Here is a 27,552-nt window from a genome sequence, read left to right on the forward strand (position 1 = left end):
ACCTTATCTCCAAAGGGCTGGTAAAATTAAACTCAGTGTTTCCGCAGCTGAAGTACTTGGAACAGCCCTTTTATGTTTTCTCAGTTTCAGAAAACGTTTTACATTTTCATTCATAAGAAATGTTAATCAAATCAGCTCTTCCAGAATATCTCTAAAGCTGATTAACATCTGAAGTATCATATAAAATAACTGGTTATGTTCTTTGGGCCACCTAAGGATGAAAACCTGAGTACATGTTTCTTCAAATGTATTTTTATTACTTGCCCTTAAAATATAACATTGAATGAAATAATGGTTAGTGCTTCGAAGTAAGCACATTGGGCGCGATTCTCCGCAAATCCGGCGTGCCGTGAAGGCTGGCATGAAACTGCCCGTGTTTCACGCCAGTCTCGGAGCTCTGTCCCGGGACCCGATTCTCCCCCCCGGGCGGGGCTAGTATCGGGGCCGGGGGAATCACGGCGATGCGGAGTTAGCGAACGTCGCTAACTCCGCCGGCCAAGAGTCACGGCGGCTGACGCGCACGATGACGTCAGCCGCGCATGCTCGGCTTGGACGGCTTCAACCCGCGAATGACATCATCACGCAGACGCGTCAAACCCGCGCATGCGCGGGCCGTCATGCCCCTCAGCCGCCCCGCGGACTGATCAGAAGAACAAATAGTGCGCGAGTATTGGACCCGCTGCCTGCGATCGGTGCCCACCGATCGCAGGCCCGTGCCACCCTTGGTGCGGCCATGCCAATCGGTGCCATCGTTGTCCGGGACGGGCACTTTGCGGCCGTTTTCACGAACGCTGAAAGCAGGTGTGATCGCGGCCGCGAAAACTCTGCGGTATTCGGCCCATCGGCCTGCGGAGAATCGCTGTTCGCCGCAAAAAACGGCGAGCAGCGATTCGTGTCGGGGGGCGGCTGGAGGGGGGGAGAATAGCGGGAGGCCGTGAAAATTGTCGGGCAGGCCCTCCCGCTATTCTCCGACCCGTCGTGGGCAGCGGAGAATCGCCCCCATCGTGTCTGTGTCAGCTCTCTGCAAGAGCAACTTGATTGGTTCCATTCTCCAGTCTTTGCCCTGGAAATGTTTTTGTAGGTGCTTCTCCACTTTGTTTTGAAAGTTCTTTTTGAATCTGCCCACACCATACTTTCAGATAACATACCCCAAATCCGAACAATGTGCTGCCTGAAGAAGATTTTCTTCTTGTCACCATTGCTTATTTTCAATCACCTCAGAGCAGTGTCCTTCTGCCAATGGGAACCATCTCGCCACAACTACTCTATCTATTTTGAACACTTTTATCAAGTGTCTTCTCAACCTTAATTTCTACCCCAAAACACCTCACCCTCCCTCCACTGACCACCATGCCCTCACCCACACTCTTACCTTCTCCCTGGCTTCTCAAAGTGGTTGGGAACTTTAAACTTATCAGGTTTATGGCAGCTCGATCCATTAAATAAAGCATAGCTTCACTCCCCCAATCCTGTAGACCTGGAAGGCATCCAGAGCTTCCGCATTGCAAATTTCACACCAGGCCCAGGATAGAAGATTGGGTGAGAAATGTGCAGCTCCTGACTTCAGTTAGTAAAAAGGAATGGAGTGGCTAAATGACTGAGTACCACACGGTAGTAATGCCAAATTTGAGCCAATTTGCTCCACATGGTGGAAAAGTGAACTATCTAGCAATCTACAGTTAAAGGAGTTAGCAACTAAATCACAGGACTAAAACTCCTTGTGACCAATACACTTTTTATGGATTCACCATTATCTTCATCTGCTTCCTTGAAATTCTATTCATTATGCGTCATTTCAAGGACTCTGCCTCAAGGCTTTGGACAGTTCATCTCAGAATCATACTTCAAGTCATACCTGAATCATCTATGAACTTTTTCTTGTTTTTTCCTGCGATTCATTATCACTGTTAACAAATAAAGGGGGCGATTTTGAGCCCGCACTCTCTGTCCATGAGAAACTCGACGCAGGCTCAAAATCTAGAGAGAATTGCAAAACACGATTCTTTCCGGCGTGAATGGAATTTGCAATTTTCATGCCCCGTCTCCAGTGGAGTAATGCGATCACACCGCGGGAGTCTGGGAACCTCACTTGAAATGAATGAAATGAAAATCGCTTATTGTCACGAGTAGGCTTCAGTGAAGTTACTGTGAAAAGCCCCTAGTCGCCACATTCCGGCGCCTGTCCGGGGAGGCTGGTGCGGGAATCGAACCGTGCTGCTGGCCGGCTTGGTCTGCTTTAAAAGCCAGCGATTTAGCCCAGTGAGCTAAACCAGCCTCTTTAACACTTTCGCATATTATTAGCAAGCACTCACTCCAGACCTTCGTGCCTCCCCGAATAATCATCGCCATAATGGTGTCATTTACAACAAGTGGCCATTTACAACCTGGCGGCCTCACCTCCGACGGAAATATTGGGGGTGACGGGGGGGGGGGGGCTCCTGTAGCCATGAATCTCCAGAGTCTTGGCTGCTAAGGGTGCACTGGAGAGTATGTAGGGGGCACAGATGAGTTCAACTCCGGGCCAGGGCTGGGGTTTAGTCACTCAATCTTAGGGAGGGGTTGCTAGCAGGCCTTACCCTTCATTCACTGAGAGGCACCCCTTGCTTTAAAGGGTCTGGAGGCTGGCATTTAGGCATCGCTTCCTGTGTCCTCCTTGCTGGGTTTGTGCTCAAAATCACCGCTGAGGGACTGCCCGTTCTTAACGGGAGCTGGAAAGTGGGTGAGAGGAGATGAATAAAGAGGTTCAGAACTGGAGGCAACTGTGAGATTTCTGCATGGGGTCCCATGAGAGACTAAGCTGCAAGGGCAGAGCGGGAGACTCAGGAATGGGTTGCATCCCTGCCTCAAGAAATGAAGACCTTCTCACTTTGGGAAGCACAACTGCAGTGTGAGTAGAAACCCCCACTTGACTTCCAGTTGCGGTGATGCGGAGCTAAGCCGCACGTTCGGTGGCTCCCGCTATTTTCGGACATTTGGGGTCTTTTAAGGGCCCGTAGCGGCGCTGGTTGGACTTTTCCCGGTGTGGGAACACATCTGCTGCGCCTATCTGCCAGTGGATGGACTAGACCAGGAGCGGGGCGGTCAAAAAATCGGCTTTGGAGCAGAGAAAGGTGCGAGGCAGGAAGAACAAGATGGCGGCGGGCGGGGAACCGGCAGCGTGGTAGCAGTGGGCGCAGGAGCTGCTCCATCGCTGCTTCAGAGAGCTGAAAGCGGAGCTGCTGGAAAAGCTAAAGGCCTCACTGGATAAGCTCATGGCGACCCAGACGGCCCAGGGGGCAGAGGTCCGGCAAAAGGCCTCGGAGAATGAGGATGAAATCCTAGGCCAGGCAGTGAAGGTGGAGTCGCATAAGGCGCACCACAAGAAATGGCAAGCGAGGATGGAGGAAGCGCGGCGGAAGAACTTGCAGATCGTGGACCTCCTGAGGGGCTGGAGGGTTCGGACCAGGGGGCCTATGTGGTCTTGATGCTGAACTCGCTGATGGGAGCGGGATCCTTCCAAGGGCCCTTGGAGCTGGAAGGTGCCCATCGGATGTTGGTGAGAAAGCCCAAGCCGACGAGCCGCCAAGGGCGGTGCTGGTCCCTTTTCACCGCTTTGTCGACCGAGAATGTGTGCTGAGAAGGGCTAAAAAGGAGAGGAGCAGCAGGTGGGAGAATGCAGAGGTCCGGATTTACCAGGACTGGAGTGCGGAAGTGGCGAAGAGAAGGGCTGGTTATAACTGGTTGAAGGCAGTGCTGCACAAGAGAGGGGTGAAGTGTGGCCTGTTACAGCCGGCACGCCTCTGGGTCACTTATAAAGGTTGCCAAGGTCGGAAGAGGCCTGGGCCTTTGTCCAGGCAGAGAAGCTGGACTCGAACTGAGGATTGAGGGGGGGTTGGAGACTGATGTATGTTGTCTGGAGGCTCTGTTCTCCCTTGTACTTTTCTGTTTTCTGTTGGTTTTTTGTTTTTTTTTATTTTGGTTCCTTTCTTTCTGGTGGAACGCTGGGGAGATGTTTTGTAGGCCCGTTGGGGCGCGCCTTTTTCTTTCCCTCGTTTTGGGTTAGGGGGCGGGGAAGCCGGGAAGTTGGAAGCGCGGGCTTTTTCCCGCACTGGAGTCGGAATGGGAGGGGTCTGTACCGGTCAGGGGGAAGGGTGGTTGGCTTACACAGGGGGGGTCTTTGGGTGGCGGGAGCAGCTGGGGTCAGCAGGAGTCGGCTGACTTACGGAAGTACAATGAGAGGGGCAACGCAGCTAGGGGGGCCCTAGCTTGGGGGGGGGGGGGGGGGGGGAGGGAGAAATGGGGGTGTTGGGGGGGGGGGAGTAGGGGGGTACCGGGTTGCTGCAGGAAGGGCCGTAGGGGAACAGATGGTGCTAGGGTGGGTCGAGATGGGGATCTGCCACCGTGGGGAACGAGCCGTATGGGTTTTGCCAGCACGTGGTTGGCCGAGGGAGAGTTATGGCTGACCGGCGGAGAGGGAGGGGGAATAGCCCCCCGATTCGGCTGGTCACATGGAATGTAAGGGGGCTGAATGGGCCGGTTAAGCGGGCCCGGGTGGTTGCGCATTTGAAGGGGCTGGGGGCGGATATGGCTATGCTCCAGGAAATGCACCTTAGGGTGGCGGATCAGGTAAGGCTGAGAAGGGGGTGGGTTGGCAAGTGTTCCATTCGGGGTTGGATGCGAGGAACATAGAACAGTACAGCACAGAACAGGCCCTTCAGCCCTCGATGTTGTGCTGAGCAATGATCACCCTACTCAAACCCATGTATCCACCCTATACCCGTAACCCAACAACTCCCCCCCTTAACCTTACTATTAGGACACTACGGGCAATTTAGCATGGCCAATCCACCTAACCCGCACATCTTTGGACTGTGGGAGGAAACCGGAGCACCCGGAGGAAACCCACGCACACACGGGGAGGACGTGCAGACTCCACACAGACAGTGACCCAGCCGGGAATCGAACCTGGGACCCTGGAGCTGTGAAGCATTTATGCTAACCACCATGCTACCGTGCTGCCCCAAAATTTTGCATCAAGTGCTAACGACTATCTACCATCTATTTCCGAATTCACTAAGGTTGAATTGTGACCTTTCCTTTTGGGAATAGTGTTCATTGAATTTTCTAATTTTCTGAATAAGGATTCCACTGTCTCCTACCATTGACTTATCTCCTTTTTCTTTAATATAGGGGCTCAGACAGCTCATGTGAAACCTTGTGATATGAACCGGGGGGGGGGGGGGGGGGGGGGGGTGGCGATTTTGGTGGGGAAGAGTGTGTCGTTTGTGGCGTTGTGTGTGGTAACGGATAGCTGTGGCAGATACGTTATGGTGAGCGGTAGACTCCAAGGGGAGCGGGTGGTTCTGGTTAATGTGTACGCCCCGAATTGGGACGATGCAGGCTTCATGCGGCGCATGCTGGGCTGGATTCCTGATCTTGAGGTGGGGGGCTTGATAATGGGAGGAGATTTTAATACAGTGCTGAACCCGGCACTGTCTAGGTCCAGGACCGGTAAGAGGTGGGCGGCGGCCACAGTGCTGAGGGGGTTCATGGTCCAGATGGGGAGGGTGGACCCTTGGAGGATTATGAGGCCAGGGGGTAGGGAGTTCTCGTTCTTCTCCCATGTCCATAAGGCTTACTCCCGGATTGACTTTTTTGTCTTCAGCAGGGCGCTGATTCCGAGAGTGGTAGGGGCGGAGTATTCGGCGATAGCCATATCTGACCACGCTCCGCATTGGGTGGACCTGGAGCTGGGGTAGGGGAAGGGCCAACGCCCGCTGTGGAGGTTAGAGGTGGGGCTGCTATCGGACGAGGAGGTATGTGGGCGGGTCCGGAGGTGTATAGAGGGGTATTTGGAAACTAATGACAATGGGGAGGTGCAGGTGGGGGTGGTCTGGGAGCCGCTGAAGGCGGTGGTTAGGGGGAAGCTGATTTCTATTAGGGCACACAGGGAGAGGGGGGAGAAAAGGGAGAGGTTGGTAGAAGAAATGGTAAGAGTGGACAGGAGGTACGCGGAGGTCCCGGAAGAAGGGCTTTTGAGGAAGCGTCGTAGTGTCCAAGCGGAGTTCGAAATATTGGCCACCAGGAAAGCGGAGGTGCAGTGGAGGAGGGCGCAAGGGGCGGTATATGAGTATGGGGAGAAGGCGAGTTGGATGCTGGCCCACCAGCTCCGGAAGCGGGAGGCGGCGAGGGAGATAGGGGGAGTTAGGGATGGAGGAGGGAATCTGGTGCGGAGTGCAAGGGGCATTAACGGAGTGTTCAGGACCTTCTATGAGGAGTTATACCGGTCAGTGCCCCCTGGGGAGGAGGGTGGAATGGACCACTTTTTGGACAAGCTGGAGTTCCCGAGAGTGGGGGAGGAGCAGACGGAGGGTCTGGGTGCGCCAGTCGAGCTGGATGAGCTGGCCAATGCGATGGGGCGCATGCAGTCAGGGAAGGCACCGGGGCCTGATGGGTTCCCGGTGGAATTTTATAAGAAGTTTTCAGACCTGTTGGGCCCGCTGTTAGTGAGGACCTTGAATGAGGCAAAGGAGGGGGGACCTTGCCCCCAACGATGTCCAGGGCATTAATTTTGAAGCGAGATAAGGACCCCCTCCAGTGTGGGTCTTACAGGCCGATCTCACTCCTCAATGTGGACTCGAAACTGCTGGCCAAGATACTGGCCAGGACGGTGGAGGAGGTGGTCCTGCAGGTTATTCATGAGGACCAAACGGGTTTTGTGAAGGGGAGGCAGTTGAACGTCAATGTGCGGCGGCTTCTTAACGTCATAATGATGCCTGCGGTGGACGGAGAGGCGGAGATAGTGGCATCGATGGATGCGGAGAAAGCCTTTGACGGGGTGGAGTGGAGCTACCTGTGGGAGGTATTGAGGAGGTTTGGGTTTGGTGAGGGATTTATTAGGTGGGTGAGGTTGTTGTATAATGAAATGAAAATTGCTTATTGTCACGAGTAGGCTTCAATGAAGTTACTGTGAAAAGCCCCTGGTCGCCACATTCCGGCGCCTGTCCGCGGAGGCTGGTACGGGAATCGAACCACGCTGCTGGCCTGCTTGGTCTGCTTTAAAAGCCAGCGATTTAGCCTAGTGAGCTAAACCAGCCCGCTCTGGTGGCGAGCGTGGTGACGAACGGGAGGAGGTCGAAGGACTTTCGGTTGTACCGGGGGCGAGGCAGGGGTGCCCCTTGCCTCCCCTGCTGTTCGCGTTGGTGATCGAGCCCCTGGCCATGGCACTGAGGGGGTCGACGAACTGGAGGGGGATTGTGGGGGGGGGGGGGGGGGGGGGGGGGGAGCACCGGCTGTCGTTGTACGCGGACGATTTATTGTAGTACATTGCAGATATGGCGGGGGGGGATGCCGGAGGTGATGAGGATTCTCGGGGAGTTTGGAGACTTCTCTGGCTATAATCTCAATGTGGGGAAGAGTGAACTGTTCGTGGTACATATGGGGGACCAGGAGAAAGAGATAAAGGGGCTCCCGCTGAAAAGTGCAGAGAGGAGCTTCAGATACCTGGGGGTCCAGATAGCCAGGAGCTGGGGGGCCCTGCATAGGTTAAACTTTACAAGGCTGGTGGAGCAGACGGAGGAGGAGTTCAGGAGGTGGGATGTGTTGCCACTCTACCTAGCGGGCAGGGTCCAGTCGGTTAAGATGCCGGTGCTCCCGAGGTTTTTGTTCCTCTTCCAGTGTTTACCCATCATGATCCCGAAGGCTTTCTTTAGGAGGGTCAGCAGGAGTATTACGGAGTTTGTGTGGGCGCAGAAGAACCCGAGGGTGAGGAAGGTATTTCTGGAGCGAGGTAGGGAAGTGGGTGAATTGGTGCTGCCCAACCTGTGTGGGTATTACTGGGCTGCAAACGTGGCAATGATACGTAGGTGGGTGATGGAAGGGGAGGGAGCCGCATGGAAGAGGATGGAGGTGGCGTCCTGTGTGGGCACGTGCTTAGAGGCACTGCTGAAGGCGCCACTGCCGCTCCCCCCGGCAAGGTACTCTACCAGTCCGGTAGTGGTGGCTACCCTCAAATCTGGGGGCAGTGGAGGCGGAATAGGGGGGAAGTGAAGGCCTCAGTTTGGTCCCCGATACGGGGGAACCACCGGTTTGTACCAAGGAGGATAGATGGAGGGTTTTTGAGTTGGCACAGGGCAGGTATCAGGCGGATGGGGGACCTATTTCCTCGACGGGAAGTTTGCGACCTTAGAGGAGTTGGAGGGAAAGTGGGGTCTCCCCCAAGGGTATACCTTCAGGTATATGCAGATTAGGGCGTTTGTTAGGCGGCAGGTGGTGGCGTTTCCGCTATTGCCGCCAAGGGGGGTTCAGGATAGGGTGCTCTCGGGGACGTGGGTCAGCGAGGGCAGGATCTTGGCAATTTATCAGGTGATGGAGGAGGAGGAGGAGGCCTCGGTGGAAGAGCTGAAAACGAAGTGGGAGGAGGAACTGGGAGAGGGGATAGATGAGGGGACGTGGGTGGATGCCCTGGGGAGGGTGAATTCCTCCTCTTGCGCACGGCTTCGTCTAATCCAACTAAAGGTGCTGCAAAGGGCGCATATGACTGGGACCGGGCTGAGCTGGTTCTTTGGGGGGGAGGACAGGTGTGGCAAGTGTTCGGGGAGCCCAGCGAATCACACCCACATGTTTTGGGCGTGTCCGGCATTGGAGGGCTTTTGGAAGGGGGGGTGGCAGGGACCTTGTCAAAGGTGGCTGGCTCCAGCGTGGAACCGGGCTGGGGGCTCGCAATCTTTGGCGGAGCATCAGAGCCGGGAATGCAGGAGGCGAAAGAGGCCCGTATTCTGGCCTTTGCGTCCCTGGCAGCCCGGCGCAGGGTTCTTTTACAGTGGAGGGACGCGAAGTCCACGAGCCCGGAATCCTGGATCAGCGACATGGCTGGGTTCATTAAACTGGAGAGGGTTACGTTTGCCCCGAGGGGGTCGGTGCAAGGGTTCTTCCAGCAGTGGCAGCCTTTTCTTGATTTCCTGGCGGAGCGTTAGAGGGTGGTCAATCTCAGCAGCAACCCGGGGTGGGGGGTGGGGGATTGGGGGGGTTACGGGTTTGTTACTGGGGTTCGTTTTCATGGTTCTATGCCTATTTCTTTTTCTTGTTAATTTATTGTTTTTGTATTTGGAGGTGGGGGGGGGTTACTGTTTTTCTTTGTTGCGATAAAATTTGTTGAAAATTTGAATTAAAATTATTTTTTAAAAAAAGAAACCCCCACTCAGGTAGCACTGTGATGATAAAGGGGAATTTCAATTCCATTTGGCTGGGATGATTGACTGTCAGGAATTAGTGTACCTTTGTTACCCAGGAGTTAGAAATTAAGGTTGAGAGGACACTTGATAAAAGTTGGGCTTGAAATGGGAGAATGAGAGTGCCGTCTAGGTATATGCTTGTCATGCTCATTGCAGGCTTCACTCTATTAGCTGAGCCTCATCTACCATAAGTGGCAGTCATTTACCTAAGATGCTACCTCACCCTTCATTGACAAATCAATTGTGCCAATGAAATCATGAGGGTGAAGATGCGGATCCCATGCATTCACTCAATTTCCCTGTCAACTAATGCAGGGATTGTGCAGGAAAGGTTCAAAAAGTGTCAAGAGAAATGTGGCAGTGAGACTCTCAAGGAGCCTAAACCTGATGTAATTGAGAGGTCCAGGTGTGGGGCTATGGCGGTATGAGAGGAGAGTGTGAAACTTAATGGAGAGGCACCCACTAAGCAGGAAGCTCATGAGTGGACGTCCAAGCGAAGTGGAGGGCTGACAGACAGGGTTCTCATTGCTCACTTTGGTGTTCTCTTTTCAGTGCTTGATTCTGGAGAATCACAGAGGTTGTAGAATTGGCTATTCTAGCAATAGAGCAGCAGCAGAGTCGTCCACTGCACATGATCAGGACCAGCGGCCTGCAGAGGAGGTGCCCTTTAATGTTCCTGGAGCAGCACCACAGAGTATGGAGCCACGTTGGAGACAGTACCAGCCAAGGGTCTTCTGACATCAGACATTCTATCTGCTGATATCGGAGTCACAGTGCTGGAGAAGGCTCTGTCTGGACCGAGGGAATGATGGACCACCAATCCAAATTTGTCTTATCCCGCAAGAGCTGTCACCATGTGGGATGGGAGGAAACCCGCTGCCCAGGGCCCTTAAGTGATGGTCGCTCTGAACCTCTATGCGAGCGGCTTGTTTCAGGGTAGCACTGGTGATCTGATATATATCCCAGTCAGCCACACACAAATGCATTAGGGAGGTTGAAGATGCCTTTTATGCCATGGCCCAAATGTATATCAACTTCGTCCAGGTCAAGACGCTAGGGCCATGGGCTTTGCCCACTGAACTGGCATGCCCCAGGTGTAGGGAGTGATAGACTGCACCCACGTGGCCCTGCGATCTCCATCACATCATGCGGCACCATTTATACACCTCAAGGGGATACCACTCATACAATGTCCAGATTGTCTTTGACCACCCGATGCAGATCATACAGATTATACCCTTTTCCCAGGGAGCATTTATGATCGTTACATCTTGGGACGCTCTCAGATCCCAGAAGCATCTGGAGGGATGGGTATTTGTGGACAGGTGGGTAAGGAAGTAGCTGAAGACGCCGGTGTGGAGGCCACAAGCTCCCGCTATGACTCACTACAATGGGACTCATGCATCAACGCGCAATGAGATAGCTCAAGATGCGGTTCCATTGGGCAGCACAGTGTCGCAATGGTTACAACTGCTGCCTCACGACACCAAGGTCCCAGGTTTGATCCCGGCTCTGGGTCACTGTCCGTGTGGAGTTTGCACATTCTCCCTGTGTTTGCGTGGGTCTCGCCCCCACAAACCAAAAATGCCATGCTAAATTACCCCAGAATTGGAAAAAATAAATTGGGTACTCTAAATTCTGCCCGCAGCAACGCCTGATTACTGAGTCATCAGTGTGGGAGAGACACAGCGCTGCCATTCTCACACTGCACAAGGATTAAACACTGGGGGTGCATGAGGCTTTGCGGAGCATGCACCATGAATTGACAGGATGAAGGATCTGCTGGTGATCAGCATGATGGTTATTTACAAATGATTTTCCACAGTGGTGACCTATCTTAACTCGTGTGCCTATTAAGTACCTACTTTCTTACTTTTCCTCACCCTCCCACCACTTTTAGGAGTATCCCCAGGATCAACACTTGAGATAATCTACTGCCCCCCATGCCTGTTGCCTGAGATGACTTGGCGGGCATTACCGGGGCCTGGACCTTGATGGTCCGGACCCACTATTGGGCAGCACGGGTGTTGCAGTGCTACCCTCCTCGGTATGTGGGACTGGAGATGTGTGGTCAAAGGGAAGGAGTTGACAGATGGGCTGGACATCCCCATCCCTGGATGGGTGGCCCCAGGCTATGCTCCTGCCAGTCCTCTTCCGTTCGGGTGCCCGAGGGACCTGTGCTCCTCCATGGGATAGAAAAAAGAACATACTCCGGATGACGATCAATTTGCGCATGTGCAATGGAAGTTTGCGCTTGATGTCACGAATGTGATGACATGGAGACGTTGTGGTCACGCCCACTTAAAGAAAAATGCCCAGCATTCGGAAACGCAAGATTAAAATGCCACAAACATAAGCATTTTGCCTTGCACGGAAGAACATTGATTGAATTTCAACCAACAGCTGAAGAAGACTTTTGCAGCACAATTGACCTAGCAGTTTATAGTGTGAAAGAAGCAAATGACTCCAACCAATATGAGAATACAGAAGGTAAATCATATATTGAAGAATATTTAGGGCAGCACGGTAGCATGGTGGTTAGCATAAATGCTTCACAGCTCCAGGGTCCCAGGTTCGGTTCCCGGCTGGGTCACTGTCTGTGCGGAGTCTGCACGTCCTCCCCGTGTGTGCGTGGGTTTCCTCCGGGTGCTCCGGTTTCCTCCCACAGACCAAAGATGTGCGGGTTAGGTGGATTGGCCATGCTAAATTGCCCGTAGTGTCCTAAAAAGTAAGGTTAAGGGGGGGGTTGTTGGGATACGGGTATAGGGTGGATACATGGGTTTGAGTAGGGTGATCATTGCTCGGCACAACATCGAGGGCCGAAGGGCCTGTTCTGTGCTGTACTGTTCTATGTTCTATGTTCTATTACTCAGATATGGCAGAAATATTCGGCTTAGCTGATCATTCCATCAGTAACACGATTGAAAAGCTAAATAGCACCCTTCTTAAGATAGATGAATTCAATACAGTGAGGGAATGGCAGATTATTGTGACATCTGATGTCAGTAATCTGACAATTGAGCGACAACAAGAAGAAGCCTATGAAGGTTGATATAGCTTATTTGCTGAGCCAGAAGAAGAAGACTGTGAAGGTCTCTAGTTTATTTGCTGAGCCAGAAGAAGAAGATTATGAAGGTCTATCCTCTGTATTTGCCAGTAATGGCAACAGTGAAGGAACAGATGATGAGCAACAAAAAGAAGACTACAATGCCTATCCACTTTATTTGCAACTAGTGACAAAGTGATCACGAGTAGCATACAGACTGTGCAGACAACGACGAGACTGACAGATCTCAGCTGGACTGTAGAAAGGCTGACAATCAGAGTGCAACAGTGATCAGCACAATTGACAGCACATCAATTGTGAACAGCCTACAAGAAAGTGACATCTTGTAGACTTTGACTCCAGATGAGAAGCACTAAGAGCTCAATGATATATCAGATCATCAAAGAGGAACTGATATCACAAAGCTCAACGTTATATCAAGTCATCCAAAAGGGACTGATATCACAAAGCTCAAAGATACATCAGATAATACAAAGGACACTGATAGTAAAAAGTATCAGACAAGCCAAAAGGAACTGGTCGTGAGCACACAAAGAGTAACTACAGAACAACAGAATGCACACAAATGTATGGCTGTAAAATCAAAGGACAACTAAACAACGCATTGCAATTCACTGACAAGGAAGTGTTTGAACTTGAAGTCACACCTGACAAACTACACAGTATGGAAAGCAATCCAGATGGCAACAGATCAAGGGACTGCAGGACACTACCATTCGAGATAGAACAGACAAATGGGTGTGTAGACCATACAAAGTTCACACATGATGGTACCAATGCCAGGAAGCAAGGGACATTGTATCGTCAGAAAATAAGTCATTTCAACAAATTTTGCGAGTTGGTATTTTCTCAAAGACAATGAGCAATCCGTATTTTCGGGCAAAGGACACAAGAACAGAAAAAACACCAGGTCAGACAATAAAGGTGGTTCAACCAGTCGACAACCTGATCAATGAACTGATGACTTCTTGGTTACATACCACACTACCACAGTGAAGGCTGAGCATAGACTCAATTTGTGGACTGTAAAACGTTTTTAAAATGTTAATTACTGTACAATATCAGTACTCAATTGCATGTGAAGAACATACAATGTTCTTAATATACATTTGTTCATAGTAAATGCCAAATATTTTTAATGAAGACAAAAAGGGGCATGTGGATTGACAGGGGAATGTAAAAATGATAGCGAGTTGATGATAGTCACTAGCTAATAGTCAGAATTACACTTCTAAGGCAATGGTTAAAGTAAATATCACAACCAATGTTATAATAATTTTCATTTCCAAAGAAAGGGAGATGTGGGATTATCATAACTATCAGCATTGCAAGGGTTAATATTGTGTTGATAGTAGCCACTAGAGGGAGCTACAGTTACAACTATATGAGGCAGTGTTGCTAAGCCTTATAGGTGTTAGAAGGCAGTAGAAGATGGTGAGGCATAGGAACAGTTGCGTACTTGAGAGTTCTGTAGTTAGAGACAGCATAGGTTAATATAGTAACCTTCTACTTTAGGAATGTGAACAAATCATAGTTATTAGTGTTGATAAATTTATAATTTTGCTTATTAACAAAGCTTGGTGTTCTTTATTCAATACTAAGCATCCAAGCCATCCAGGTAAAGCAAAGTAGAGAACACCACACTTTGCTTTTAAGTAACTCTCCTCCGCCTGAAAGCGTGTTGGTGAAGGAGGGAACTGAAACCAAACTTTACGCACTTCCATAAAAGTTTATTTTCAAAGCTACACATGACAAGCATGCAACTTGGGGCAGCACGGTAGCATGGTGGTTAGCATAAATGCTTCACAGCTCCAGGGTCCCAGGTTCGATTCCCGGCTGGGCCACTGTTTGTGCGGAGTCTGCACGTCCTCCCCGTGTGTGCGTGGGTTTCCTCCGGGTGCTCCAGTTTCCTCCCACAGTCCAAAGATGTGCGGGTTAGGTGGATTGGCCATGCTAAATTGCCCGTAGTGTCCTAAAAAGTAACGTTGGGGGGGTTGTTGGGTTACAGGTATAGGGTGGATACGTGTGTTTGAGTAGGGTGATCATTGCTCGGCACAACATCGAGGGCCGAAGGGCCTGTTCAGACAAAATTGTCACTTCTACAATGAATTATGTGTATTGTTTGTGATGTCAGCACATCAGAAGATTTAAGGTAAGACTTTGTCACATGATTGCTGAGTAATTTTCCAAGGTTAAGTCTTAATGTGAAGAATTTATATTAAAATGAATTTTGTTCTAATTGCAAGTAATCTTTGCTATTTTCTGAAATTTATAGATTTCCACCATTGCTCCTTTGGTACAGCAACCTATCAGTACCAATACAAGCCTAGCTGGAGAGATGAACATAATGAGCTGTCATTTGCCAGAAGACGTAATGGTGGAAATTCTGACGGAGAGGTTGCAGGTACAGTGTAATGTGCAGAAATACTGTAACACATTTCATATAACATGGTGCCATATTATGATTGTTTATTCTATTGCTCCTCCCTCCCAGGGGCACTGTGCTCACTGGAGTGCAACTGCATCTTTTTTTCATCTCAGTTTATTATCATTCATTCCAGAGATGTGGGCTTCACCGGTTTAGGTCAGCATTTACTGCCCATTACTAATGGCTCTTGAGAAGGTGGTCATGAGCTGCCTTCTTGAACTGCTGCAGTACATGTAATGTAGGCAATGTAGGTACACCCACAGTGCTGTTAGAGAGCAAATTTTAGGATGTTGTCCCAGCGACAATGAAGGAACAGCCATGTGTTTGCAAGTCAGAGTGATGAGTGGCTTGGAGAGGAAATTTCAGGTGGTGGTGTTCCCATGCATCTGCTGCATTTGTCTTTCCAGACAGTGATTATTGATTTGGAAGGTGCAGTCTAAGGAACTTTGGTGAGTTCCAACAGTGTGTCTTGTAGATGATACACACTGCCGCCACTCTGTGTTGGTGGTCGAGAGAGCGAATGTTTGTAGAGGGAGTGCCAAACAAGTGGACTGCTTTGTCCTAGATGGCGCCAAGCTTCTTGACAGTTGTTGGAGCTGCACTCATCCAGTCAAGTGGGAGGTATTCCATCGCACTCCTGACTGTGCCTTGCAGTTTGTGGACAGCCTTTGGGAGTCAGTAGGTGAGTTACTTGCTGCAGGATTCCTAGCCTCTGACCTGCTCTTGTAGCCACAGTATTTACATGGCTAATCTAGTTCAGTTTCTGGTCTGAATTGGGGATTCAGTGATGGTAATGCCATTGACTGTCATGTGGTGATGGCTAGATTCTCTTTTATTTGTGATGGTCATCACCTGGCATGAATGTAACTTGCCACTTGTCAGCCCAAACCTGGATATTGTCTCCGTCTGGCTGCATTTGGAAATTAACTGCTTCAGGATGCGATTTTCTGGCCTTGTTGCGCTTTCGCTCAAGCAACACAGCAAACAGTTTACAATGTAACTGGCCCACTCCCATAGGCAAAATTGGGATCTCGCTGTAGGGTGGCAAGAATCTAATTATCACTACTTAAATCCCATTTTCATAGAATTAACGAGAACCACCCCATACCCATCAAGTGGTCACGCTGGCACTGATTAGTACTCCTTTTGAAAAACATGAACCTGACAGAAGGGCTTCAGTGGAGAGCCAAGGAGGTGGGTATCCATCTTTGCTCATAGGCAGAGAGCCCAAGGGTGCTGGGCTTGCCACCCCAGTGCTCGGTGAGGGGTGGTGGACCCTCAACTGTGGTTGGGGGACCCTGTGCAGAGGTGGGCCATCATTGGAGGGTGGGGTGGGGATGTGCGCTGGTGGGGGGGGGGGGGGGGGCAACAGGGGGGGGGACGGATTGGAGAACCACCATGCTAACCACTGGATCATGTGTACCCATTCCTGGGGCAACCCTTGTCCCTGCCCCTTAACTGGAAAAGAAAAATAATTGGGTACTTTAAATTTATATTAAAAAAAACATGAGGTTAAATTGCAATACAGAGACATGATTAAAAGAGGGACAGGACTGGCAGCTTAACATTCCAAGATATCATTGTTTTAGATGGGACAGAAGGGGAAACAAAAGAGGTGGGGGAGTTGAATTGCTTCTTTGGGAGCAGATCACAGCTGTGTTGAATGTGCCTTGAGAGCGGCTATTTGGGGGCATGTGGGAGGCTTTCAAAGACCAGTTGATTGAAGTGCAGGAAAGCACATGCCTGCAAAAATGAAGGATTAGAAATTCAGGAACCATGGGTGACAAGAGATGTTGTAAGCTAAGTAAAAAGGAAAAATGAAGCATACGATAGGTCTAGGCACATAAAAACTGAAGAAGCCCTTGAGGAGTACAGTGAAATTAGGAAGGAACTTAAACGTGGAATTAGGAGGGTTAAAAGGGATCATGAAGTGTCTTTAGCAAACATGGTCAAGGACAATCCCAAGGCTTTTTATGCATATATTAGGAGCAAGAGGGTAGCAAGAGAAAGAGTATGCCCACTCTAGGACAATCGAGGGAAGTTATGCGTGCAACCACAGGAAGTGGGTGAAATCCTTCATGAGTACTTTATATCGGTATTCACCAGGGAGATGGACATGATGGATGTTGAGGTCAGGAATAGGTGTATGAACGCTCTTGAGAACACCAATATATCAAAGGAGGAAGTGCTGAGTTTCCTAAATTGCATTAAGGGAGACAAGCCTCCAGGGCCAGATGGAATCTATCCCAGATTACTGCGGGGGGCAAGGGGAGAAATAGCTGGGGCTTTAATGGATATCTTCACATCCCCTTTGACCACAGGCAAGGTTCCAGAGGACCAAAAATAGCCAATGTTGTTCCCTTGTTTAAGAAAGGAAGTAGGGATAATCCAGCAAATTATAGGTATTAGTAGTGGAGAAGCTTTTGTAAATAATACTAAGGGACAGGATATATGCACATTTGGAGGAAATTGGACTAGTTAGTGACAAACAGCATGGTTTTGTACGGGGGAGGCCACGTCTCACCAATTGATCAAGTTTTTCAAAGAGATGACAAAGAAAATTGATGAGCAAAGGGCTGTGGATGGACTTTATATGGACATTAGTAAGGCGTTTGACAAGGTCCCACATGGCAGACTGGTACGGAATATAAAATCACATGGGATTTGTGGTGGGCTGGCGAGATGAGTACAGAACTGACTTGCTTACAGAACAGCAAGAAGTCTTACAACACCAGGTTAATGTCCAACAGGTTTGTTACAAATCACTAGCTTTCGGAGCATTGCTCCTTCCTCAGGTGAATGATTGATTTACGCCAATGATGTTCGTGGCATAAGGCAGTGGGAAATGTGGCCCACCATTGACGGCTGAAACACACAATCACATCCTCGGTTTATGTCACTGTAAAATGTGTTCTGGGTCTTTTCATGAGATTTAGCTCTCATGTCCACCATGATGCCTGCTGCAACTGCGAGTGGAAAAATTCCAGCCTATGCCTTTGTCGATATCTTTTCCCAATTCATTACTTCTAGATCCATTTTTATTCCCTCAAAATTAACCTTTTTCAAATCTATCACTCTCAGCCATATTTTTACAGCCACCCTCCCCCCACCCCATGGCAGAGGTTGCTTGCCAGTGGGGTCTTTTGGTTCCATCGATGCCCATGTGCCCATGACAATTTGCATGGGCTCGCCCACCCTGCCGACCTGGAACTTACGGCAGGGGTTGACTTCGGCAGGATCTGAAGATCCCAACAAAGGGACGGGCCAGAAAATCCAACCCCAGTATTTATTTTACTGATGTCTTTCTCAATCCTTATTTTAAACCTCAATATGCTGTGGTCACTATGGCCCAGGTGTTCCTCTCTGCTTGTGTGGCATTCTTCAATGATATCAATGAAGAATAATAAAAGCCATGCAGGTAAACAACCTTCTGCTGAGCAATTGACTTTAGACTGCAGTGCGCCACCACATTGATGATTTTCTCCTCCTCTATGTTGACTGACTGTTTATATCAGACCTTTGCCTAACCTTTATTCTCACCTCCTACTTCTTTTATCTTCACACGTGTTATGTTTTTTTCCAGATTACTCCCCCTTACTAATCTAAAATCCAAGTCACAACCCTATTTATGCATTTATTCGATTTAAATCAAACGTTTGCCAAACAACTTGATTATATTGACTTTTGACTGTGAACCTTGTAATGCCCAGTCCAAATGTCGTGGGCGGGATTCACCAATCCCGAAGCAGAGAGTCTATGCCATCGTAAATACCATTGCGTTTTACGACGGCGTGAATGGGCCGCTCCCACGACTAATTCTGTCCACTACAGGGGGCCAGCACGGCACTGGAGCGGTTCGCGCCGCTCCAGCTGCAGATTCCGGCACGAACCGTGCACCGCGGGATCCAAGCATGCACCAAAGAAGACCTGCACAATAGCGCCGGCGCCAACATGCGCATACTCAGTGGCCTCCTTCAACGCAACATGGCTCATGACTACAGGGGCTGACACGTAGGAAAGGTGGCCTCCAGCCACACAGGCTGGCCACCGTTCAGTGGACCCGAATCGAGGGCCAGTCCACATCGTAGCCCCCCCCCCACAGGCCACCACCCAACCCTTACACACCAAGGTCCCGCCGGCCCAGAGCAGGTTAGAACAACGCCAGCGGGACTCGGCTCTTTTCTTACGGCCGCTCGGCCCATTCGGGGCGGAGAATCGGTGGGCCGGCCGCATGGAGCAGCCCACGACCGGCAGCGTGCCAACCACACCGGCGCCAATGACGCTGATTCTCTGCTCTGCGGAGAATCGCGTGTCGGCGTCGGGACCGTTCACGGGGATTCTCCAGACCCAGCCCAGTGCTGGGAGAATCCCGCCCCATGTCTATTTATTGTATAGTTTCTCAAGTTTCTGTTTAGAATATGCTGTATAATATAACTTAGTCGAATTCCTCTTTGATGAACAAATGGTTCAGTTATATCTGGTGACAAAAAAACTTTATCAAACTTACATCTGTGCTTATGAATGGATAAGCAACTCAGAATCAATGTTATCACTTATTGGAATTTAATCCCTTAGAAGGTTAGAATCAACACTGAAGTCTAAATTCTCGCACTGTTTAACTCATTGTTTAACCAGTTCTTTTTCACCATTTTCTGTTGCAGCTGAATGACTGTTGCAGAGGGATTGTATTTGACGGGTTGGAAAGTACTTACAGTCCAAATGAAGCCTTTACCCTCACAACTATACTTAAAGCAATTAACAACAGACGTCACATCTATTTCATTAATCTTTGCCAGGAATATACAGCACTGAAAGCCAAGGAAAAGGCCAAGCAAGACGAGGAGGGTATGTGCCTGCTGTACTAAACAGCTCTACATAAAACGCATGCAGACTTACTGAATATTAACATTCACAGTCAGGTTTTTTTCTGTGAGGTGTTATGCATATCAAAATCCTGGAAAAGGGGCACTTGCTATTTTGGGTATGCTGCATTGCCATGTCGGCAGTATCATGACTATAATGCAGAATTACAAAGAGCCTCCTGCACTGCCTCCAAAGTTACTTTAATCCTAACTTTAGGACGAGTGTGATGCACTATCAATTACGACGAGATGAGAGTAGAATGTAATTGAGGCTTTCTTACACAGAGATGTGTGGCCTCCTACAGCAGCTGATGAAATGGCTGCTGTACGGAGAGCACACACATTTATACTCCGCCTAGTGGGCAGAGCCAGCAGGCAGGGATCTACCGCCGTACCTGTAGTACAGGGGCCTTACCGTAAAACCCATATATACAATATAATACAACAGTGGTGATTACCACATTCACCCCCTGTTAAAAATGAATCCAGCGGGGGTGGTGGAGAGCAATATACATACAGATTGCTTTCAAAAATTACAGAGAAGGTTACAAATTTAGATTGTCCAGTGCCTTGATTTATTGTCAAGAGCGCCGCAGTGCTGGTGGCGACTCAGGCAATGGCTTGGTCTTCGGTGACTACTGGAGCGTGTCAAAATCCTCTTCATCCCCGGGTGGGAGTAAGTGGAGGACGGATTGTCCTGGAGCGGGGACTGCGGTGAGATGCGCCGGGGGAAGGGAGGGTGGCGCCGGGGCGGGGGGGGGGGGAATCAGCTGGTTCCAGGTCCCTGAGGGAGACTGTGTCTTGGCGGCCATCGGGGTACGCTGCATAAGCGTACTGCGGGTTGGCGTGGAGTAGCTGTATCCTTTCAACCAACAGGTCCGCCTTGTGGAGTCGCACGTGTTTATGGAGGAGAATAGGTCCAGGAGCTGCCAGCCACGTTGGAAGTGAAACCCCGGAGGTGAACTTCCTGGGGAAGGCAAAGAGACGTTTATGGGGGGTTCCGTTAGTCGTGGTGCATAGGAGCGACCGAATGGAGTTAAGTGCGCCGGGGAGGACCTCCTGCCAGCGGGAGGCCAGGAGATTTCTGGACGGTAGGGCCATCTGGACGGCCCTCCAGACCGTCCCATTCTCCCGCTCCACCTGCCCGTTGTCCCTGGGGCTGTAGCTGATCGTCCTGCTCGAGGCAATGCCCCTGTTGAGCAGGAACTGGCGCAGCTAATCGCTCATAAATGAGGATCCCCAGTCGCTGTGGGCGTAGGCGGGGAAAATAAACAGAGCGAAGATGGTGTTGAGGGCTTTGATAACGGTGGCAAACACCATATCAGGGCATGGGACGGCAAAGGGTAATCGGGAATATTCATCGACCACACTGAGGAAGTACATGTTTCGGTCGGTGGAGGGGAGGGGCCCTTTGAAGTCCACGCTGAGGGGCGGGAGGCCTTCACCAGGCGCGCACGGTCTAGCCGGTAGAAGTACGGTTTACACTCCGCGCAGACCTTGCAGTCTCTGGTGATAGCTCTGACTTCCTCGATGAAGCAGGGCAGATTGTGGGCCTTAATTGTGGCCATTACTGAAACATGGTTAAAGGATGGTCACGACTGGGAGTTAAATATCCGAGGGTATCAAACTATTCGGAAGGACAGAGTGGATGGTAAGGGAGGTGGTGTTGCTCTGTTATTTAAGGATGACATCCGGGCAATAGTAAGGGATGACATCGGTGCTATGGAGGATAAGGTTGAATCCATTTGGGTGGAAATCAGGAATAGTAAGGCGAAAAAGTCACTAATAGGAGTAGTCTATCGGCCACCAAATAGTAACGAGATGGTGGGGCAGGCAATAAACAAAGAAATAACTGATGCATGTAGAAATGGTACAGCAGTTATCATGGGGGATTTTAATCTACATGTCGATTGGTTTAACCAGGTCGGTCAAGGCAACCGTGAGGAGGAGTTTATAGAATGTATCCGCGATAGTTTCCTAGAACAGTATGTAATGGAACCTACGAGGGAACAAGCGGTCCTAGATCTTGTCCTGTGTAATGAGACAGGATTGATTCATGATCTCATAGTTAGGGATCCTCTCGGAAGGAGCGATCACAATATGGTGGAATTTAAAATACAGATGGAGGGTGAGAAAGTAAAATCAAATACTAGTGTTTTGTGTTTAAACAAAGGAGATTACAAGGGGATGAGAGAAGAACTAGCTAAGGTAGACTGGGAGCTAAGACTTTATGGTGGAACAGTTGAGGAACAGTGGAGAACCTTCCAAGCGATTTTTCACAGTGCTCAGCAAAGGTTTATACCAACAAAAAGGAAGGACGGAAGAAAGAGGGAAAATCGACCGTGGATATCTAAGGAAATAAGGGAGAGTATCAAATTGAAGGAAAAAGCATATAAAGTGGCAAAGATTGCTGGGAGATTAGAGGACTGGGAAATCTTTAGGGGGCAACAGAAAGCTACTAAAAAAGCTATAAAGAAGAGTAAGATAGAGTATGAGAGTAAACTTGCTCAGAATATAAAAACAGACAGTAAAAGTTTTTACAAATATATAAGACAAAAAAGAGTGGCTAAGGTAAATATTGGTCCTTTAGAGGATGAGAAGGGAGTTTTAATAATGGGAAATGAGGAAATGGCTGAGGAACTGAACAGGTTTTTTGGGTCGGTGTTCACAGTGGAAGACACAAATAACATGCCAGCGACTGATAGAAATGAGGCTATGACAGGTGAGGACCTTGAGAGGATTGTTATCACTAAGGAGGGAGTGATGGGCAAGCTAATGGGGCTAAAGGTAGACAAGTCTCCTGGCCCTGATGGAATGCATCCCAGAGTGCTAAAAGAAATGGCTAGGGAAATTGCAGATGCACTAGTGATAATTTACCGAATTAGACTCTGGGGTGGTCCCGGTGGATTGGAAATTAGCAAACGTGACGCCACTGTTTAAAAAAGGAGGTAGGCAGAAAGCAGGAAATTATAGGCCAGTGAGCTTAACTTCGGTAATAGGGAAGATGCTGGAATCTATCATCAAGGAAGAAATAGCGAGGCATCTGGATAGAAATTGTCCCATTGGGCAGACGCAGCATGGGTTCGTAAAAGGCAGGTCATGCCTAACTAATTTAGTGGAATTTTTTGAGGACATTACCAGTGCAGTAGATAACGGGGAGCCGATGGATGTGGTATATCTGGATTTCCAGAAAGCCTTTGACAAGGTGCCACACAAAAGGTTGCTGCATAAGATAAAGATGCATGGCATTAAGGGTAAAGTAGTAGCATGGATAGAGGATTGGTTAATTAATAGAAAGCAAAGAGTTGGGATAAATGGGTGTTTCTCTGGTTGGCAATCAGTAGCTAGTGGTGTCCCTCAGGGATCCGTGTTGGGCCCACAATTGTTCACAATTTACATAGATGATTTAGAGTTGGGGACCAAGGGCAATGTGTCTAAGTTTGCAGATGACACTAAGATGAGTGGTAAAGCGAAAAGTGCAGAGGATACTGGAAGTCTGCAGAGGGATTTGGATAGGTTAAGTGAATGGGCTCAGGTCTGGCAGATGGAATACAATGTTGACAAATGTGAGGTTATCCATTTTGGTAGGAATAACAGCAAACGGGATTATTATTTAAACAATAAAATATTAAAGCATGCCGCTGTTCAGAGAGACTTGGGTGTGCTAGTGCATGAACATAGAACATAGAACAGTACAGCACAGAACAGGCCCTTCGGCCCTCGATGTTGTGCCGAGCAATGATCACCCTACTTAAACCCACGTAACCCGTATACCCATAACCCAACAATCCCCCCATTAACCTTACACTATGGGCAATTTAGCATGGCCAATCCACCTAACCCGCACATCTTTGGACTGTGGGAGGAAACCGGAGCACCCGGAGGAAACCCACGCACACACGGGGAGGACGTGCAGACTCCACACAGACAGTGACCCAGCCGGGAATCGAACCTGGGACCCTGGAGCTGTGAAGCATTGATGCTAACCACCATGCTACCGTGAGGCCCATGAGTCACAGAAGATTGGTTTACAAGTGCAACAGGTGATTAAGAAGGCAAATGGAATTTTGTCCTTCATTGCTGGAGGGATGGAGTTTAAGACTAGGGAGGTTATGTTGCAATTGTATAAGGTGTTAGTGCGGCCACACCTGGAGTATTGTGTTCAGTTTTGGTCTCCTTACTTGAGAAAGGACGTACTGGCACTGGAGGGTGTGCAGAGGAGATTCACTAGGTTAATCCCAGAGCTGAAGGGGTTGGATTATGAGGAGAGGTTGAGTAGACTGGGACTGTACTCGTTGGAATTTAGAAGGATGAGGGGGGATCTTATAGAAACATTTAAAATTATGAAGGGAATGGATAGGATAGATGAGGGCAGGTTGTTTCCACTGGCGGGTGACAGCAGAACTAGGGGACATAGCCTCAAAATAAGGGGAAGTAGATTTAGGACTGAGTTTAGGAGGAACTTCTTCACCCAAAGGGTTGTGAATCTATGGAATTCCTTGCCCAGTGAAGCAGTTGAGGCTCCTTCATTACATGTTTTTAAGGTAAAGATAGATAGTTTTTTGAAGAATAAAGGGATTAAGGGTTATGGTGTTCGGGCCGGAAAGTGGAGCTGAGTCCACAAAAGATCAGCCATGATCTAATTGAATGGCGGAGCAGGCTCGAGGGGCCAGATGGCCTACTCCTGCTCCTAGTTCTTATGTTCTTATGTTAATGAAGTGGTAAAAACGGGTGACTCCTGGGTGACAGAGATTTTCGAGCAGGGTCCGGAGTCGGTCCGCCTGTGCACTGGCACATGCACCTCGGGCTAGGGCATCGGGGGGCTCGTTGAGCTTACCAGGGTGATACAAAATCTTGTAGTTGTAGGTGGAGAGCTCGATCCTCCACCTCATGATTTTATTATTTTGATCTTGCCCCGCTGTGTGTTGTTGAACATGAAGGCAACCGACCGTTGGTCAGTGAGGAGAGTGAATGTCCTGCCGGCTAGGTAATGCCTCCAATGCCGCACAGCTTCAACGATCGCTTGGGCCTCCTTTTCGACGGAGGAGTGCCGAATTTCGGAGGCATGGAGGGTGCGGGAAAAGAATGCTACGCGCCTGACTGCCTGGTTGAGGTCAGACCGATGTCTGAAGCATCAATCTCTGGAAGGGGAGCGTCTCGTCGACCGCATGCATCGCGGCCTTGGCGATGTCGGCTTTGATACTGTCGAAGGGCAGATGAGCTTTGGCCGTCAGTGATAAAACGGTGGATTGAATGAGTGGGCGGGCCTTGTCCGCATAGTTTGAGACCCACTGGGCGTAAATACGAAAAGAACCCCAGGCATCGTTTGAGGGCCTTGGGGAAGTGGGGGAGGGGGAGTTCCATGAAGGGACGCGTGCGATCGGGGTCGGGCCCTAGAACTCCGTTCTGAACCACATAGCCGAGGATGGCTAATAGGTTTGTGCTGAACACACACTTCTTCTTGTTCTAAGTTAGGTTGAGGAGAGTGGCGGTGTGGAGACATTTGGAAAGATTAGCGTCGTGGTCCTGCTGGTCGGGGCCGCAGATGGTGACGTTGTCCAGGTACGGGAAAGTGGCCCGCAGTCCGTACCGCTCAACCACTCGGTCCATCTCCCATTGGAAGACCGAGACCCCGCTGGTGACGCCGAAGGGAACCCTAAGGAAATGGTAAAGGGGCCATTTGCTTCGAACGCAGTGTATGGGCGGTCCGCCTTACGGATGGGGAGCTGGTGGTCGGCAGATTTCAGATCCACTGTCAAGAAGACCTGGTACTGTGCAATCTGATTAACCATATCATATATGCGTGGGAGGGGGTAAGCGTCGAGCTGCGTGTACCAGTTGATGGTCTGACTGTAGTCAACGACCATCCTGTTTTTCTCTCCGGTTTTCACCACTACCACTTGGGCTCTCCAGGGGCTGTTGCTGGCCTTGTTGATGCCTTCCCGAACCAACTGCTGTACTTCAGACCTGATGAAGGTCCTGTCCTGGGTGCTGTACTGTCTGCTCCTGGTGGCGACAGGTTTGCAATCCGGGGTCAGGTTTACAAAAAGGTAAGGCGGGTCGCGAGGCCTCAAACAGTAAGGGGTGGTAAGGGCCCGCCAAATTTCAGGGTTCGGCTCTGGAGGTTGCACTGGAAGTCCAGGCCAAGTAGCAAGGCAGCGCAGAGGTTGGGGAGGACATAGAGGCGGAAGGCGCTGGACTCTACGCCCTGGACGGTGAGGGTGGCGATGCAGTACCCCCGGATTGCCACGGAGTGGGATCCGGAGGCCAGGGAGATTCCCTGGTTAGCGGGGTTTACCGTGAGGGAGCAGCGCCTTACCGTATCGGGGTGGATGAAGCTCTCAGTGCTCCCGGAGTCCAGAAGGCAGGATATCTCGTGCCCGTCGACCTTCACCTTTGTCGAAGCGGTTGTGAGGTTGTGCAGTCGAGATTGGTCAATCGTGACCGAGGTGAGACTCGGCTGGTCATCAGCGGTTGCAGGCGATGAGCGGCCTGATGAGGTGCCCGACGGGCAGGGATCCTGAGGCGGGTAAGATGGCGGCACCCACGGGCCTCATGTGTCCTGGGGCAGGCAAAATAGCGGCGGTCTCGGGCCGCACGTGTCCTGGGGCAGGCAAGATGGCAGCGCCCTTTGGTTCTGAGGCAGGCAAGATTGTGGCGCCCACGGGCCGCACGTGTTGTGAGTAGAGCAAGATGGCAGCACCCACGGGCCGCACGTGGTCCAAGGAGTGGAACATGGTGGCGCCCACTGGCCGTACGTTGGGGGCGCCAGGACAATAGCGGCGATTGAGCGGGCCTGGCACACTGCAGTGAAATTTCCCTTCTTGCCACAGGCCTTGCAGAGCGCGCTCCGCGCCGGGCAGTGCTGCTGGGGGTGTTTTGTCTGTCCGCATAAGTAGCATTTGGGTCCCCCGGGGTTGGTTGGCTGCCGCGCGGCGCAGGCGTGGGGTTAGAACATAGAGCATTACAGCGCAGTAGAGGCCCTTCAGCCCTCAATGTTGCATCGACCTGTGAAACCACTCTAAAACCCATCTACACTATTCCCTTATCGTCCATATGCCTGTCCAATGACCATTTGAATGCGTTTAGTGTTGGCGAGTCCACTACTGTTGTAGGCAGGGCATTCCACGCCCTTACTACTCTCTGAGTAAAGAAACTGCCTCTGATATCTGTCCTATATCTATCGCCCCTCAATTTAAAGCTATGTCCCCTCGTGCTAGGCATCACCATCCGAGGAAAAAGGCTCTCACTGTCCACCCTATCTAATCCTCTGATCATCTTGTATGCCTCAATTAAGTCACCTCTTAACCTTCTTCTCTCTAACGAAAACAGCCTCAAGTCCCTTAGCCTTTCCTCATAAGATCTTCCCTCCATACCAGGCAACATCCTGGTAAATCTCCTCTGCACCCTTTCCAATGCTTCCACATCCTTCCTATTATGTGGCGACCAGAACTGCACGCAATACTCCAAATGCGGCCACACCAGAGTTTTGTACAACTGCAACATGACCTCATGGCTCCGAAACTCAATTCCTCGATCAATGAAATCTAACACACCGTACGCCTTCTTAACACCATCTCAACCTGGGTGGCAACTTTCAGGGATCTCTGGACATGGACACCGAGATCTCTCTGCTCATCCACACTACCAAGAATCTTACCATTAGCCCAGTACTCTGTCTTCATGTTCTTATTCCTTCCAAAATGAATAACCTCACAGTTTCCTGCATTAAACTCCATTTGCCACCTGTCAGCCCAGCTCTGCAGCTTATCTATGCCCTCTGTAACTTGTAACACCCTTCTGCACTGTCCACAACTCCACCAACTTTAATGTCATCTGCAAATTTACTCACCCATGCTTCTACGCCCTCCTCCAGGTCATTTATAAAAATGACAAATAGCAGCGGCCCAAAAACAGATCCATGTGGTACACCACTAGTAACTGAAAACCAGTCTGAACATTTCCCATCAACCACCACCGTTT

At 50.0% G+C, this 27,552-nt stretch overlaps 1 protein-coding gene across 1 annotated transcript in view; it reads left to right on the plus strand.

Moving 5' to 3' along the window:
- The window catches only part of hydin (HYDIN axonemal central pair apparatus protein), a 1,231,368-nt gene that overhangs the window by 974,418 nt on the left and 229,398 nt on the right, over window positions 1-27,552 (plus strand). Inside the window, exons 43-44 of the mRNA XM_038807144.1 lie at window positions 14,555-14,683; window positions 19,369-19,552. Of these exons, the coding sequence (XP_038663072.1) occupies window positions 14,555-14,683; window positions 19,369-19,552 (313 nt within the window). The remainder of the gene's footprint in view (window positions 1-14,554; window positions 14,684-19,368; window positions 19,553-27,552) is intronic.

The sequence above is a fragment of the Scyliorhinus canicula genome, chromosome 9, assembly GCF_902713615.1.
Source record: "Scyliorhinus canicula chromosome 9, sScyCan1.1, whole genome shotgun sequence".
Taxonomy (NCBI): Eukaryota; Metazoa; Chordata; class Chondrichthyes; order Carcharhiniformes; family Scyliorhinidae; genus Scyliorhinus; species Scyliorhinus canicula.